This window comes from Halichondria panicea, chromosome 4 (assembly GCF_963675165.1).
Source record: "Halichondria panicea chromosome 4, odHalPani1.1, whole genome shotgun sequence".
NCBI lineage: Eukaryota > Metazoa > Porifera > Demospongiae > Suberitida > Halichondriidae > Halichondria > Halichondria panicea.
Genome location: NC_087380.1, coordinates 7,722,047 through 7,739,029, shown reverse-complemented (window position 1 = coordinate 7,739,029; position 16,983 = coordinate 7,722,047). Strand labels below are relative to the sequence as shown.

Genomic DNA, 16,983 nt, shown 5'->3' with positions numbered 1-16,983 from the left:
TTACTTATATAATATGATTTACTTACTTACCTAGTATGTGTTTTAGTTCTTTGGCAACATCTGCTGTTACAGTACTTGAGGAGCCTAGTTTATCGTCTGGGAACCACCTGTGCTTAAAAATGTTGAAGAGAATGTGGTTTTCAGGTAGTTTGGAATTGCTGCTGCACTGTTTACGATGGACCATCAAAAGAAGACTATCGTTGAGCCAATTCAAGCTAGGTAACTCAGGTTTGATTTTGGGTTCCAATTGATGGAAGTATGATTGCTCATATATAGGTAAAAACATAGCTTTTGTGTCATTAGTACTAGATTTGTGTACAAACAGAGATTCTGTGTCATTAGTACTAGATGTTTGTACAAACAGAGATTCTGTAGTCAATTGAAGGGTAATATCTGGTGAGAACGCAAGAACACTAATAGCAGCATCCAATAACAATGAAAGCTGTTGTATTTCAGATAAGGCCTCAGATGAAAAGCAATACTCTTTTAATGGTTGCTGATCATGAACTTCAAACAGGACAACAGGGTGTGAATAGAGTTTAGTATCAAAATGAATGCATTTTGCTGGCATTACATTGGGCTTATTTTTTTGCACATCTTCAATGTATTTGGTGAATTTCAGTTTATCACCTTCGCCATTGTATACTAATGCCATACATTGCTCTCCATTGTGAAGAGCTTTCCAGAGCGAGCATGGAGACACGTCTAGGTCAATTTCCTCTTGTAGTTCAAGTTTAGTTTTACAAAAAGTATTGAGAATTTGATTGTAGGTTACTTCCACTTCAGATCCAGGACCTAAAATAAAATCAACTATCATATATACTGAATAATCTAATTTGCTTGCCTGTAAAAGTGTATTCAATGTCCGTGGTATGAACATCTGCCTCTTCTCCATCACTTGTCTCATTGTCTGCTTCATTACATGTACTACTGATCTCACCCAGCTCACTGAGACTAGACACAGAACCTGCATAAATGGGACATTAGAATCTAATGCACATATTTGACTGTACAATTTCATTTTGCTGGCAAAGGAGGCTACAATTCGAGAGAGGTATAGCCCCAGCTAATTCAACATGTGCTAGTTGAATTAACAAAGAGGAAAACTCTATCAAAAGGGTAAATTTAGTCCAAAGGTACCCACTACACCATTTCAAGAGGCTACACTATACAAAAGTGAATACCTGCAACAACCCATCAAACGTTATTTTCACCTGCATAAACTTGACTCTGCAATGAGAAAGTCTTTGTGAAGCACTATCAAGCTGCTACGTACATGTAGCTAGCTGCTATATAGACAGTACGGTTGCCATGCACGTGCAGAAAATAATTAATGCTATACAGTATACAGAACCCGAATAAAGCCGGACCAGATCCCATCCGAGTACACGAAATTTCCGGATTAAAAGACGTCATTAATTATAACGAAGACAATTCTTGTGTCCATGCATGTATTATGATAATTATTACTGTGGCCAGAAGGGAAGCTGCTAGCTAGAAGTCTTTTATCTTAACAGTGGTGAGCTCTCTTCATTTTCATATCAGATAAAGAAGTTGAAACTCAGTCAAAGCGTCTAAAGAGTGATGTCACAATACAAAGTAATTATGATCTATGATTAGAAAATGAGACCAAGTGTTTTAATTAGCAAACTAACATGTGTTAGACATAAACTATAAAAGTCAGATATGCATTTTGTAAACTCATTGTTTAGCGCCTCCTATATTGCCACAAGATGACATGCATAGCTTTATACAAGTATATACTAGTATACTCACACTTAAGTCACCACTCATTGGTCAACAGCTGTAGGATCTTATAGAATATTAATTTTTTTTATAGCATACAGCCCCAGGCATGCACAGTTTTCAAGTTGTTTTTTCCCTTTGTTCAAGAAAGTAAGCAAAGAGAAAAGAGCCATGCTTGACGGTACTACCAACGGCAGAAACATGGAAGCTGCTCTCCAACAAGATGGCTAAGCTTCCATGGCATGGTTAAGATACAAGAAAAGCTTACAACTCCAGTAAGGGACGTCGAATGGTCAACACTTGGACCAAGAAAGGTTTTGAGCATCTGTATAGGAGTTGACGTGTTGCTCAACTAGCTCTTTGACGGCTGCAAAATCCGGCATAGTCTTGTTCTTTTTGCAGTCTGCATCATGAATTGAATTTTTGCTATAGGGGGAGGTCCTCTTATAGTGTTGCCGTCACGTGGTATAAGTTAGATATGCCACACCTACTCGGAAGATATTCACCCCATAATCCTCCTCTTATATATATATAGGTGTGCATGGTATATCCTATATACTTGATCATCAGAGGCCGCTCTCAAATAGTATAGCCTCAGAGAAGTTTGACTACAGTATATAGAACCTCACAGACCCCTTTAGTCCAAAACCCGGACAAATGGCAAACAGAAGAATTGGAGTGGCTGTCAGTAGAATAGATTGCTGCGCCGCATGCATGCGCACTCTAATTTTCTCAGCTGGATCAGCAATATTATAGTAACGTGCTCAATACCTCTATTATGCATGTAATATAGAATGGCCACTGCAAAGAAAAGAAGAGAGCTCACCACTGTATTGGAGAGAAAGTTGAGACTGTTCTGGAGGTGTCTATATGGGATTTAGAAGCCCATGCAAATGCACTGATTTAGTATCCCGAGCGTAGCGAGGGTACTATGTGATTAGACACCAACAAAATTATATGCATGCAGTAAGTGAAGTGAGCATTCCATGATAGCAATAAACTATCTGCATGATTATATATATGATACTACAATGACAAGGTTATAATTAGCTGTGAAGTTACTTCATTGAGGATAACAGTATATGCATGCATGTGCAAAATACCTGCGTTATACAGTGTGGTAGCATGTAGCCATTGTATACACAGCACATGCATGCATTCATGATTATACTGAGCATAAGACATTGGCTACTGAGAATACATGCAGTTTAGAGAAGCAGCCGCAGCCCATGCACTTTGTGTAATTGTTATCAAGAACTTTAAATTTCCTGGCAGAATTGAGAATAAACTGCAAATCAAAGAGCAAGAAATTGAGGATGGTATAGTCAGCACCTGTGGACACACATGCCAGTTCTTTTTTCTAGTGTATTAATTCTATCTCAGCCCTATGTACTTACAACAAGGTTCTGTGCTTTTTGTCATAGTAGACAATACTTGTGTTGTGAAGATCGAGGCCCTATGACAGTAATGTATATGTATCACTCTATATACATGCATGTTCTGTGTTTCTCTGATCTCTTATTATCCAAGACAGACTCGGAACAGAGTCAGTTAAAGGAACAGTAATTTATTCCCATAACAGGGGCATAAAATAATAAATGAACACGAGTTCAGTTCAACCGAAGAAAATTTCTAGCAATAGCACCTGCAAGCAATGGTGTTATCAAACTCTGCACTTAGTTAGCAAGAGAGCTTGGACATAATTATGAGTAACTAAGTACTGTGCAAGATCTATAGTCAGCAAGGGACATCTAGAGCATGAGGCTGAGGCTACATGCATATAGATACCACTATATATCTACACTGAAAGTTATAAGTACGTGGGGGAACTGGAGGCCTCATATATCGCTGGAGGGGCCTCAAAGCGCTAGAGAAATAGGGCCGTGCCGGTGGGGTAATTTTTCATGGACAATATAGATCTGCTGTGGCTCCAGGATCTTTTTATGTTTTGTATAGTCTTGGGCACGGCCGGCTTCAGCTAGCCGGCTTCCAAGTAGATCGAGAGGCTAGGCTTCAGCCTACATTTAATAGTAAACCAGTAGGTTTTACATAATTAAGGATTGGCAGTGGGTTTAGCAATATTTTACATATTTATGCCTCGATGCGCATGCGCAAGCGAGATATACGGTAGTGTGTTTGTGTCACTGTGTGTGTGTGTGCAGAGGAGGTTGGTCACGATTGTTAATTAATCTTCTAATTTTCTTTGTAACCTCCAATTCCTACAGTAAATGCACAGAAGCCATTGAAGGAACTCCAACCTACCCAACCCGCTGAGTCAGCATTTTTATCTTATTTTGGCATTCTTGAGCGCTTATAATATCTGTATTCTTTTACGTGTCCTGTTAGTCTGTCTTAGTAGTTTAAAACTATCGTTGCTACACCTGCTATATTAAGACAAGAGTCAAAGAAACAAGGAAGGTGCAGCAACAACTGGAACTTTGTGACTAATCTTAGTTTCTGGTTTATTACTTCGAGTATGACTATGCTACTCACTTTCTAGTATCACTGAGTATTGTTAGCATCATTTCCTACTAGTTTAAAAGGCTATGATCGTTTCTTTGCTGTGATCCACAGTGCATGCATATATACCACTAAAACTCAGCATCTGTTTTATTGCTCCTGAGTTGCTGTGCATGCTATAGACGTACAGCTCAGTCATACATCACTACATGTAGACTACATGCACTGCATTTATATATGGTTTCTTAATCATGTCACCAGCCGGCCGAGGGTTTGCACTACTTCAGTGCTCTAGTATTTCAAGGTAGTAGTCATAACCAGCACGCTTACACGTTATATGTTCTAATAGCTCTAAAACAGCCTTGGGAACATATAACTTTATTTTTTTACTGGGTGTGGTCAGTCATTAGCAAGTACTACACGTGGCTCATGGACTAGGCATGTTAAAAGAGATGATGTCTCGAGGAAACACAGCTTTGGGAGTTACCCGGCAAAAATGTGCTTAATAGCCTCGTAACGCGGATAATTTTCGAGGCTCCACTGCAGATTCAATGTAAAATCATCACGTGCACCACTCCGTTTCCTATCCCTCTAACTCTTCAATCCAGAGGAGGTTGGAAGGAAGTTGAGATTAATTGCAAAAATATCAATTAAAGCTCTAAATGTGCTGAGTCAGCGCTATTTTTGTGTCTAGTCATCAGTTCATGACGTTGTAACGGATTGGAGTTATGCACTCGCCGAATTTCTTGTTTCTTCGCTTTTTTGCGCTTTTCTTTTCCTGGCAATCCTAGCAATGTTCACATTGCAAATGTTTTTTAGTTTTAATTCTTTTTTCATTACAGTAGGTACATTAATGATAAGATAAATGTGACATTGATTAATTTGTCATCGTCCTGTAATCTAGCTTGTTGAAGATAATAATTTATATAAGTGGTCGTTGGACTCCTCAATAATAAAAGTGAAATACCTAAGAGGTACATCAAGAAGCAAGAGAAGTTCAAGAAGAGAAGACAGAACTGGAATAAACATTATCATTTATCTATGTGATAAAATGGCAGTTCACTATACTGTAGATGTACTTAACCCTTTCCCTGCTTTAATTAAAAGTGAATATTCGCATATTTTGTTTAAAAAATTTATAACTCATGAACCGTATATTAAAAACACTTGTAACAAAGTTCCATAGGTAGAACCGGACCTGTCGCATTCATGGAATCATCATTGTTGCCTAGCAACCAACCACCACCCCACAAATAACAATTGTTAACAAAAATTCATAATTATGTACACAAACAATATTGTGTGATGTTACGAAGTGACTGAACACATGATATAAGTGTTCAGAATGTTCTCACGGTGACATGGCTGACTCAGGACTCAATCAGGATCTGCAGAAACTTGTATTTGAGGTTCATCGGCAGACGCCCTTTTCCCGGGAAATATTTTCTTCACCTACACACAGGTTTATAAGTTTAATGGTGGCTCATGATGTTCACTGTTGTACTAACTAGCCTAAACAAACCTATAGTGAAGCTATCAAGACTACAAATGCTACTCTATAGTGACTTACCAGGTTCAGGAAGATGGTCCACCTCAAGTGCGTCTTCCTCAGGATTCTCAGGCTCTTTCTTTTTAGCTTGACCTCTGAAAGGAAGCTTCCTACCTAGCTATGATCCCAGTCACTGTCCTCTCACTCTACAAGGCCATAGGCATCGATATTCTCACTCTCTAGCTTCCCTAGAACCTCCCTGAGGTTGTACTACGAAGATCTTGTAGCAATTATAAAACGGTCACTTTTCTTTCGACAATTCTGATCGAACCGTACCTCCAAGCAAAATATTAAAAATACCACGTGGAAGAGCAGCTCAATGCGCATGTGCTGGTACCTGCAGCGTGCGCATAGCTCCAACACAGCGTGCACAACGATTTTTTGAAATTTATCAGTAGCCATGCCGACTATAGTCGGCTAAAGCGGGGAAAGGGTTAATTCCAAGTGCAAAAGCCTATGGCTATAGCATACGTCTAGGCAGTAGCATACCTGAAGTGAGAGAATGGAGAGCTGAGCTGAAGAAAGAAGGCTTTGTGTTAATCGATGTCAAAGCCACACCCATCTCATAAGTTGCCATGTGCGTTGCTGTGGCAGTCATTTAAAGATGGCGGAATTGCGTAGGTAAGAAAAGTGGAGCCTGAGAGGTCATCTGCCTCTTGGAAGCGAACGCAATTCTGAGAAAAACGCCCATGGTCTGGGTTGTAGTTGACTAGAGGCTGTATCTAGAATCTTCTGAACATGTCTGTACAAGGAGGAAATGCTTTCCAAGAAAGTTACTAACGTCAGATCATAGCCTCGAATCCAGACCGATTAAAATACGGCCTGGTATCTTATTGCATGTGTAATTAATCATAGGCGTGGTCCATACACGCCCACGTGCTATCTACTATGTACATGAAGCTTTATAGCCTAGCTAGCTATAGCTGTGGCACTAAGGCTTGCACACTAGTCTGAAACCAGAAGAGGCTCTCATATACCTCTATGATGGTTGGATGGTCGTGATGTTTTGAACTTGGTTTCTGTACAAATGAGAGCTTCCAATTCCATTCTGCTGGCTTCAGACTAGTGTGCAAGCCTTCTCGACAACACCATAGAGGGCCACAGCTAGCCAGCAAGTCTTCTCGACAACGCAATAGAGAGCATGCATAAGCCACATGCAGCTTCACAGGACACAAATATTTGTTAAAATTAATACGTAAAGAAACTAGTAAACAAACTAGTTTACGGTATAATTTTACAAAGGTTTACTAAAGTAGCTAAGCTATCTATCCAGTCCATTTCTTACTGTGGCCTTTCCTTGCAGAAATAGAGCAGTCTAAACACGAGTCAAAATTTATGCAATAATTGAAAACACACACTACTGTACTGTCAATCCTATGTACAACCTACTGGTTGTACTAACCTACTGGTTTTACTAATGCTCCCGTGAGAAAACATAAATTATGTGCATTAATTTTGCTATTGAAGTGCGTGGGTGTTGGTCCTATTCATGCACTCTTGTAAACATTTAGTGACTAATGCTAAAACAGTTTACCCTTACAAAAGCTATTAAAGGGTGCATCGAAAATAACCAGCTATATGGTATAGGTGTATAGTGAAAGTAAAGCCGCAATGATAAATTAATGATATTCTGCTTTACAAATGCGATTAAATCCAGCACATAATTATGCTATAAGTGTAGAGCGCGCTTGAATGCAGTTCAAGGTGAGTGCACCGAGAGATAATTAAGTTAGCTAAAGCTTGTGATAAGATTTTAGGGTATAGAACTAGTACCTTGTAGAGAGGCCTGCCTCAGGGGGTAGACCTGGATACCATCGATGGTGATAGATAGAAAGCCGTTGTCTGCTAAGAAATTAAATTCTTTTCCTTGCTTCACCTGTTCCTCTATTGAGTAGGCCAGAGAAGGAGGGACGTATAAGATGATGGAGACACTGCTCTTGATACCACCTGCCACAAGCATAAATTCTTGAGGTAAGGAAAATCCTTTTGAAAAAAGTTTGTTAGTTGTCTTCACATCATACAAAGTACAGTCTTTCCATTCTTTGCATACTTTAACGACTATTCGTTTCAACTTAACTATCGATTGTTTCTTTGGCTTTGCGATTAAAAACGGCCAATGGTCAACAAAATCGCAAAGTTTCGTTTCATTTAGAAATGTTTTCCTTTCACTTTCGTACTCGGCTAGCTTCCTCAGCAAAGGATCGCCTGCTTCAGTGAACATAACTCGAACCACATGTTGGAAGAGCTCATAGTTTAAGAAATCCCAGAATTGATTTAACTTGCCCCACATCTTTGCGAGCGTGTTTGCTTTCTCAAAGCATTCTTCAACATAATTTCCTGCAATGTGTTTTAACGATACACTCATGCTCGTTATAATAGCATAGAAATCTTCTACACTAATGCCAGATTTCTTAATTCGTCGATACCCTTCGTTAGTTAGCAAATTAAAGATCTCCTCCAGGTGTTTAACTTGGTCATCCAGGCTTGAGCAATCTGAGCCTGCATGTAATGCATTGACTGATTGTTCAGGTTACGAAAATCAATATTTACCTATTAGGCCAGTTTCTGATAAAGGAGACGGAAATTTAGACTGCTTTTTGCTCATCATTCCTATTGAAGAGCAAAAAAAAAGTGATTATTTGCTGAATTAATCAATAATAATTATGTTATAAATTATTATTATACCTATTCTCCACCCCTCAATCTTCTCCGCCACATCCTTACGGTCCACGGTTGGAGATCGGAGACAGTCACACACATCCCTCCATGAGAGGGGGAAACCAGAGTGCAGACGTTTAATCAGCATTTCACGGAGACAGGTGTCAAGATTTTGGCTGTGTGTTTCGTGGATCGCACTCAAGTCGTTACCATCAATGTTCAGGTTCAATCCAATATTGAACCATTTAGTACGAGCAGGATAGAGTTGTTTATGCAGTGGTGACAGGCCATCACATATCTCTGTGTGCGTGTGGGTGTGTATGTGTGTGCATGCTGTGCAACAATATCTTGTAATGATTCCACTAACAAAATTCATGCCCTCATACACGATTTCTTGGAATGTGTTTTATTTGTTACACTGTACTTTCCCCCATCCCCTATGTTGAGTAGGCCAAAGAACAATTAATACTTCAGTCCTGTGAATAAATTTAAAAGCTAGATCTATATATATATATACTGTATAGTTAACCGTCGAACCGCCCACCAGTTTTGATGGCTTCATTTAGGCTATAATGGTGTAGGATTGGATCACAATAGCAAGCAAATACCTGGTGTAAAGTATAACTGGTATAAAGATCCAATACTGCACAGCTCTCATTTAGGCTAAACAAGGGGTGGGCGAATATTTGATTATGTGGCTACTGAACCGTGCAAGCGCCCATCCAATTAAGAGTTGTGCTGGTACTTTCTGTGAAAACTACACAGCTCATCTTCTGTACAGTTACAGATCACAGAAGACACTCTGCCACAAGAGAGAAAGGGGCCTGAGCTGGAAGTAGACCATGCATGTGTTCTGGTGTTCAGAGGAAACAGTCTCATCTTGAACACTTAATGTCTGTTCTATAACTATATCTATATAGCTAGTCCTAGTAACTTTTAAAGTCTTGTTTTATGCACGTTTATGAGCTACAAGCTATTTAATAGCTCCACACAGTGAAAATCTTGCATCGTGTTGACATTTGACCCAATTATATGCATGCGCAATAGTGGGCGCTTGTACGATTGCAATTAGACCTCTACAGGACTTTCAGGCAAAAGTAGGGGATGGGCGGTTATTTGATATGGGCAGTTCGACAGTTAACTACGGTACACACAAGTGGATAGTAAACTGATCAACGTGTTAAGTTGCTGCATGTGCAGCTACAGATCTATTATTAGACTAGAGTTGCTTATACTAGAGGTGCTGCATGTTAATAAAATAACACTTTCTGTTAGCATGCATCCATCAGGAGTACATTAAGAAAGTATCCAACTGTAGCAGTTGTAGTGTACCCCAGGTTACGGTATAGGAGTATGTCGTACCACATCACTATCAGACCGCATCTTAAGTGGGTGCGTAGGTGTAGTGGTTAATTAGTTAAAAATGATATCAGCATGCATACACACACGTGGTCTGCTGTGGTTTGTACCTCCAGCCCACATTTAATTTTGGCTAACTAACAGTTTATACAACTACAAGTAGTGTTAGTGACGGATTCAGTCCTAGATGTAGAATAGAATGGAATGTGCGTGCTCTTGATATATAATACTCCTGGTCCAATGAAAAGGTGTACATAGTTATATAATAGCCCTTAGAGTGGACTCAGCAGTAACAGTATAGCAGGCTTGGTTCTGTAAACTTGATCACTTTGTTGGAGAGCATAAGAATAATTATTATGCTGTTGCTGGATGCTCTTCAACAAAGTGATTACTATGGATACAAGCCCCGAGTATACATAATCACTTCTGTGTAAAAAAATGTTGTTGCCACTCACGACGGAACGGTTATTAACATTTTTGCTTGAAACCACGCCCAGTGCATAACCTCTATAACGAGTGTTGCAAGCTGCGCTGTGATAAATTCCTCTTGTTATGTTTTGCTTTCGCTCAAAGAGTTATTAGAGTGATTAATTTTACCATAATTATATAGCGGGTAATTTTTGAGGGATAAAAAATTTGTTATTTTCGTGGTCACCGACCTCCACGATATTTTAATGTAGGTGTGGCTTATTGTAACGTATGAATGCAGTGCAGGCAACGAGATTTATACTCACGAAAATCACCGTTTTCCAATTTTACCCCCACGAAAATTATCCGCTATACGGTATAGAACTTAAGAAGTAATTAGTATAATAATTATAATGTTATGCTGACACTGAATCACACAGTTTTTTTATACGTGATGGCTTGATGATCTTCAAGGATAGAAGCCAGAGGATATAGGTTATTGCGTGTTTCCTGTCAATGAATAATGAAAAAAGGGGTGGATTTCCAATGAGGTTATTGCGTATTTTCTGTCAATGAATAATGAAAAAAGTGGTGGATTTCCAATGAGGTTAGTTCACAAGGCTGTATGCTGGCAGTGAATACGTGTATGCAGCTTGTAGCTCTTTTCTGGCTTAGCAATAGCTATAGCGCTGTAGTTCAAGGCTAACTCATAAGTTACTATACTGATGAAGAAGCCTTCACTGTGAGTCAATCATAACTCGAGAAGGAAGCTTTAGTTTACCATAGTAACAAATTTACCACAAGAATGCAGATAGTATAAAATGGCTGTAATAATTGCACACGCGCAATGTTTAGAATCACTGCGTGTGCATTAATTATCTCATTAGTTGTGGCTGCGCTCGCATGTACATTGTACTACTGTACTAGCGCCTATCCTCACGTACGAACGCACAATATCATTTGGAGGCGTGGCTTTCATTTAAGCGAGCTATTTAGCCAATACGGTAGAGGGTAAGTGCTAAAACGTTCAATCTAGAGTTCCACGTGCAGGATAGGGCCTATATTTAGCATAGTTAACCATGATGTCATGTTAACAAAATTTTGATCCATATAATATTATGGTCTAGATTTTTCTAAACTGGGTGTGTCACAGCAAAAAAAGTCTATAAATTGAACAACACAGGAAAAAACGTTCTGTAATATTGAAAAGCATTTCAAACAGCATAAAATGATATAAAAATCAAGTCCCTAGCACTACTGGTTTTCTAGGCGGAACCATTTTTAGCTATTCACTAAAAATGGCTTGCTGTACCTCTTCTGGGTGATATTTCTTCTTGATTCTTGAGGTAGGCACTAGTAGGATAGTGCTTTTAAGTATAGCGAAGGACCCATGTCTCTACTGGCAGTAGTTTCCTAGTTAATTTTCCCTAGCAACAGCGTGTGGGGCCAGCACCCTTTCTAAGATCTTAATATCATATCTTATCATCTTAATCTTCTATCATCTTGTTGCCTAAGAAATTCCGCATCATTTGGCATGTTGTATGGCTTCACTCGATACAGTTTGGGTTATTGCATCTAATTAGTGTTCTTTGAACTCAGACTTCTCAAAAACATTTTTTAAGGACTGTTTATATTAATTTTTCTCAAACAACAAATAAAATTATTGCCCAAGTAACACTACATCCTACAACATATCTCGTGATATGAACTAAAACATAGCTTCAAAAGAGTCCAAAAGATGCGGAATTTCTTAGGCAACAAGATGATATACAATTCTAGTCTTCAATGTTAATGGTTAGACACTCACAGTTTTACAGTTTAACTAACAGCAGCCACTTCCTAAAAGTTGAGAATTTCTTCATTTTTTTATCAACTCAATCTCAGAAGCCATATTTTTTACAAAACCCAACATTTTTTCTAAGATGTTATCATACCATTCCTCATACATACACCAAGTTTCGTGCAATTCTGAAGACGTCACGTTTTAAATTTCGTTGAATTTATATGGAATGACCCATATCTCTTAATTCTCTCAAGCTAGTTCGTCTGAGGCTCTACCGATTTTGTTGCAATTATAAAAGGATCAAGCTATTGGTCGTATTGGTGGTGTGTAAACCCAGGAGAGCGAGTCAGTTTTACATGCCGTAAAACATAAGGCCACGTCATGTTTTAATTGACCATGGCATTCCTCTCAGCCCAGAGGAGGTACGACAGGCGCGGTGCAGCTCTAGTAATTAGCCTTTGCCTAATTACCCGCCCACGTTGTGTTGTTATTGCTAGTACATGTGCAATTAGAGGCTAATATTGCTTTAGCTGTGCACAGCGCCTGCCAGACCTCCTCCGACAGTATGTTTACCCGAAGACCTCTAATCAAGCCTTCACCTCCAAATAAATAATTGTTGACCTCTAAAAGTAGCGACAGTTGCGTTGACAATTATTTTTAATGTCGTGTCCTAAATGGGGGCAAATTTAGCCACACTCTATAGCCGGCCCAATAGAAAATACACGTTTTTAAGCACTGACCAGAGCTACATGCTACTCTCTATATGCGACATTCAATAAAATTTTTCAACCTCCAAAATAACCAACCTCTTGCCATGCATTTAAATTCACTGCAGTATTAGCTTGCCCCACTCACCATCTAGTGGCGATGCCTCTCCACTGTCGACACCGTGTCCACCACCAGTAGCCATAGTCTTGAGGACCCAGACCCTGAAAGAGGCTTGCGAGACTACAGTATACTGAGTACAGTATAGCGGTGTAGCGGTGGCATCTCTTTCGAGGAGGTTATGCAGATTGGCTTTGTTCACTCGATCAAGAATTAACGGAAGTTAAATTTAACCACAACACACCCCTCGAATTCTTCAGCAGTTGCAGGGAAGGCAAACTGGGGCACTGGGCACAACAATAGGTCAACATATATAATTATGGAGGAGCAGTGGATGATGTTGAATGCCTCCTATAGAGCTGCACAGCTACTATATGAGTATATTGGTACCAGGACTTCAGTACGTGAGCAAGGTGCAGGTGCAGGTGCATGGACAATCAACAGACTCCCATGCATTGTTACCAAAGTAAGTAATGACAGTAAGTTAAAATTATTAAGAACATGTATCGTTAACGGTGTTTTGGAATCCTTCATTCGATGGCATCCCATGCACTGATTTATTGTTTTGAGCATTTAAAAGCAGCAGTTTGATCCGAGCAGTACTTTGAGGGACAAACTTCAACATATCTCATCTCCAAGGTACACACGTACACAAAGTGGGCTGTCCAGCACACATTCATGTATATGAGTTGATACTTTCCATCATTTAGTGTTTCCATTGAACCCAGCACTCGGATCTAAAAAACAAAGGCAATAAAGTTTGCAGCTCTATACTAACGGGAAAGAAAGTGGAGACAACAAAATGTAGTAACATAATTATATACGACGTATAATTATACTGTTCGAGAGATTATCACGGATAAAGGCACTAAGACAGGTATATATGTCGTCACTTTTCAAACATAATTATTGGTACCATAATATATTTCCTTGTATAGGCTAAGGAGAAATTACTGGAAAAAAACATTCCTGAGTCCATGCATGCATCTCATCTCAGCCACAAAGCAGTAAATTCTTTGTTTCACTATATATACACGCTTTAATGTATGAATGTACCTGCATGTAAATGCCAACGAATATACTCTGAGAAAATTGTCTTAATTGGTTACAAGATGCCTGCATTGTGCTGGTGAGTATATATATCAATGATTAAGTTGCACATTAACTGTTTAAACACAGTTTCTATAATTATACTAATTATAATGTTGACAGCATTGTTTCTTGCGTATATACTGCCCCCAACAGTATGACAGCATCTTTGCATGTTTGACACAAACCACAATCTTCTTTTACGTTCATTTTCACCCTTCTACCACCCTTCTACCCTCACGCGACTTCCCGATACAGGCTCTCCTTTTTCCTAACTCTACGTCTATTTCTTTCTTTATTCCTCCAATTAATACCGTATATTTTATCTCATTGAACGATTAAGACAGTATTTCATCTTATTGAACGATTGTGATAAAGAACAGAAAAAGGAGAGCCTGTGTAGAGGCTACCTATTTGTCATATTCAAACATCCCATTTAGAAGTACGTTCATATTTTTAATTGAAACGTGTATAGTGAAACAAATGTGCTTTGTGGATGAGACTAGATGGAGCGTTTTATTCCAGTAATTTTTCCTTAGCCTATACAAAATGTATCTTTGCAGTGGTGTAGGCAGAGGGGGGCTGACGAGGCTAGAGCCCCCCCTTTTGTGCTCCATCAACTCCAACTTAGCTTGAATCACAGTGATTTGTCAATCTGTTCTGCACATAGTTACTAGAATGATGTCATGCAATTGAAATGTGGGCAGGGCCATTTGATGCGCATGCTTACTGCTAAGGAAAAGTGATGCTTCCCAAAATCCTGGCCACACCACTGCAAAGAATGCATGTATCAAGTATATGTTTGAAATGTGATGACATAATAATTTTATATACCTGCATGTCTTAGTGCCTTATCATGCATGTCTCATAGCTAATTATTATTATATATGAATGTGTGCTGGACAGCCCACTTTGCGTGTACGCGTGTATCTTGGAGACGTGTTCGACTATATATGTTGAAGTGAAGTACTGCTGACCAAACTACTGACATGGCACCGCAATGCTGCTTTTGAATGCTCGAAACAATAATGGGATGCTATTGAACATTTGCAATAATAATTTCAATTGACTGTTTATTCCTTATTTTGGTATTAAACAATGGGTGATCTGTTTTCACTAGAGTCCTGGTATACCATATTAGTAGTCTACTTAGTAAAGTATAGTAGAGCTGAAAGCATCCTAGAGCTGTACAGTACAGCTCTATATAATAGGAGGTTTTCAGCATCATCTACTACTCCTTCATGAATGTTGTGCCCTCTGAAGCTTATAATTATTATGTGAAGAATTCGAGGGGTGTGTTGTGGTTACTTCCGTTCCTGACATCGAGTGAACAAAGCCAATCCCAATCCCATACTCAGAGCACGGACTAGCACGCGGTCATAATCACATGCAACACATTACATTAGTCAGTAGCTGCTAGCACCTACTACCTTTCATTAGGTAGCAGCCCTACTACACCGTGGTATAGTAGCACCTATATACTGTCTTTCATTAGGCAGTAGTCCTACGTACTGTCTTTCATTAGGCAGTAGCAAACGATTTTTTTCATTGCTTTGCTAATAATAATATTATTAATTTTATACTTCATTTTCATAAGAGAGCAACAATCATGTATACATGTACGTAGGTATTATCAAAGCATAGGCCTACAAGAGTCAACATCACACAATACAAATTGCAAGTATACGTGCAGGTTGCCATGGCAAAACAAGTCCATTCCATAATCATTCATTGCTTGCCAACTGCACCTAGTATCTATATAGTGGCTCGGAGAACTTATTTCTTGTACCCTCGTCTGAGCAGCTGGCTATCTTGTTCACCACCATCGGCTTTAGTTCACCTGAGAGACAATACGGGAGCCGGGATGGTGTAATGCATGTGGGAAGGTAATGAAGGTGTTGTGTGAAAACCTAGTATTATGTACTTACAAAGATTTACGGGGTATACTAAGAGCCTTGAAATGTAGGGAGGCTCAAGTGAGCAACTGCATGGGGTTAGAAATTGGATAGTCATACAATTATGAAGACGTACTGTGCTATACTCAGGGGCGGATCCAGGGGGTGGTTTTGAGGAGCTGAAGCCCCTCTCTTTTGAAAAAACTACCTATGTATTGCTAGTCTGAGGTTACAACAATTTTGTCACCAACCTTGTTACTTATATCCTTTTGTTGATTAGAAGAGTTTTTTGTATTAACTTTTTCATATTCAGTATTCACTTATTAATATGACAGTTCAAAGGTAAAAGTGTGAGCAAATTGTAAAAAGCAAAACATTTCGCCTCCGGCGAGGCGGGACATACCCACCCCCCTCGTACGGGGCTTTGCCCCTTTCTACTAGCCCTCCCTTTCACTATATAACATTCCTCTGGCATGCACAATTGTGTCGGCAGACATTGACTCAACATGCAAAGCATTCACATCAAGTATAATTACGGGTGGGTAGAGTGGTAGTAGTGACAACAAAAACATTGATATACAAAACAAAATAATTAAACATACATGCCAGTAGTCATAGTTTATAATGGCTAGAGGATATTGTCAGGCTAGAGTCACTTGCAATCTTCCCTTGAGGTCTTCAGCAATGTCAGTTCTACTGATAACGGAGACTTATCCTATTCTTATCCTATACTATAGCACAGCCACTGTACTGGCATATGCTGGTGTAGAAGCGATATGGGGCTCCCCCCCATTTCAGGGCCCCCGGGCCCTAAATCACTAGCGATTTGGGGCCCCCCCACGGCCCTATTTCACTAGCGCTTTGAGGCCCCTCCAGCAATATGGGGCCCCCACTTATAACTTGCAGTGTATAGATGGTATCTATATGCTTGTAGCCTCAGCCTCATGGGCTAAGTAAATCTAGATGTCCCTTGCTGACTAGATCTTGCACAGTACTTACTCATAATTAGCTCTCTTGCTGACTAGATCTTGCACAGTACTTACTCATAATTAGCTCTCTTGCTGACTAAGTGCAGAGTTTAATAACACCATGACTTGCAGGTGCTATTGGCTAATCATTGTTAGGCTAGCTATACCAGAGCAGGAAGATGTAGATCTATATCCTCAATACTTTAACTGAACTCGAGAAAGTTGTTATTTTATGCCCCTGTT

The 16,983-nt window shown here is 39.4% G+C and overlaps 1 protein-coding gene across 1 annotated transcript in view; it reads right to left on the bottom strand.

The window, feature by feature from the left end:
• LOC135335555 (uncharacterized) overlaps positions 1-12,995 on the bottom strand; it is a 30,587-nt gene extending 17,592 nt beyond the window's left edge. Inside the window, exons 1-6 of the mRNA XM_064531090.1 lie at positions 12,819-12,995; positions 8,441-8,713; positions 8,306-8,365; positions 7,529-8,254; positions 845-967; positions 31-795 (exon numbers count right to left, since the gene is read on the bottom strand). Coding sequence (XP_064387160.1) covers positions 31-795; positions 845-967; positions 7,529-8,254; positions 8,306-8,365; positions 8,441-8,713; positions 12,819-12,873 — 2,002 coding nt within the window. The 5' untranslated portion in view covers positions 12,874-12,995. The remainder of the gene's footprint in view (positions 1-30; positions 796-844; positions 968-7,528; positions 8,255-8,305; positions 8,366-8,440; positions 8,714-12,818) is intronic.
• Positions 12,996-16,983: the final 3,988 nt, after the last annotated feature.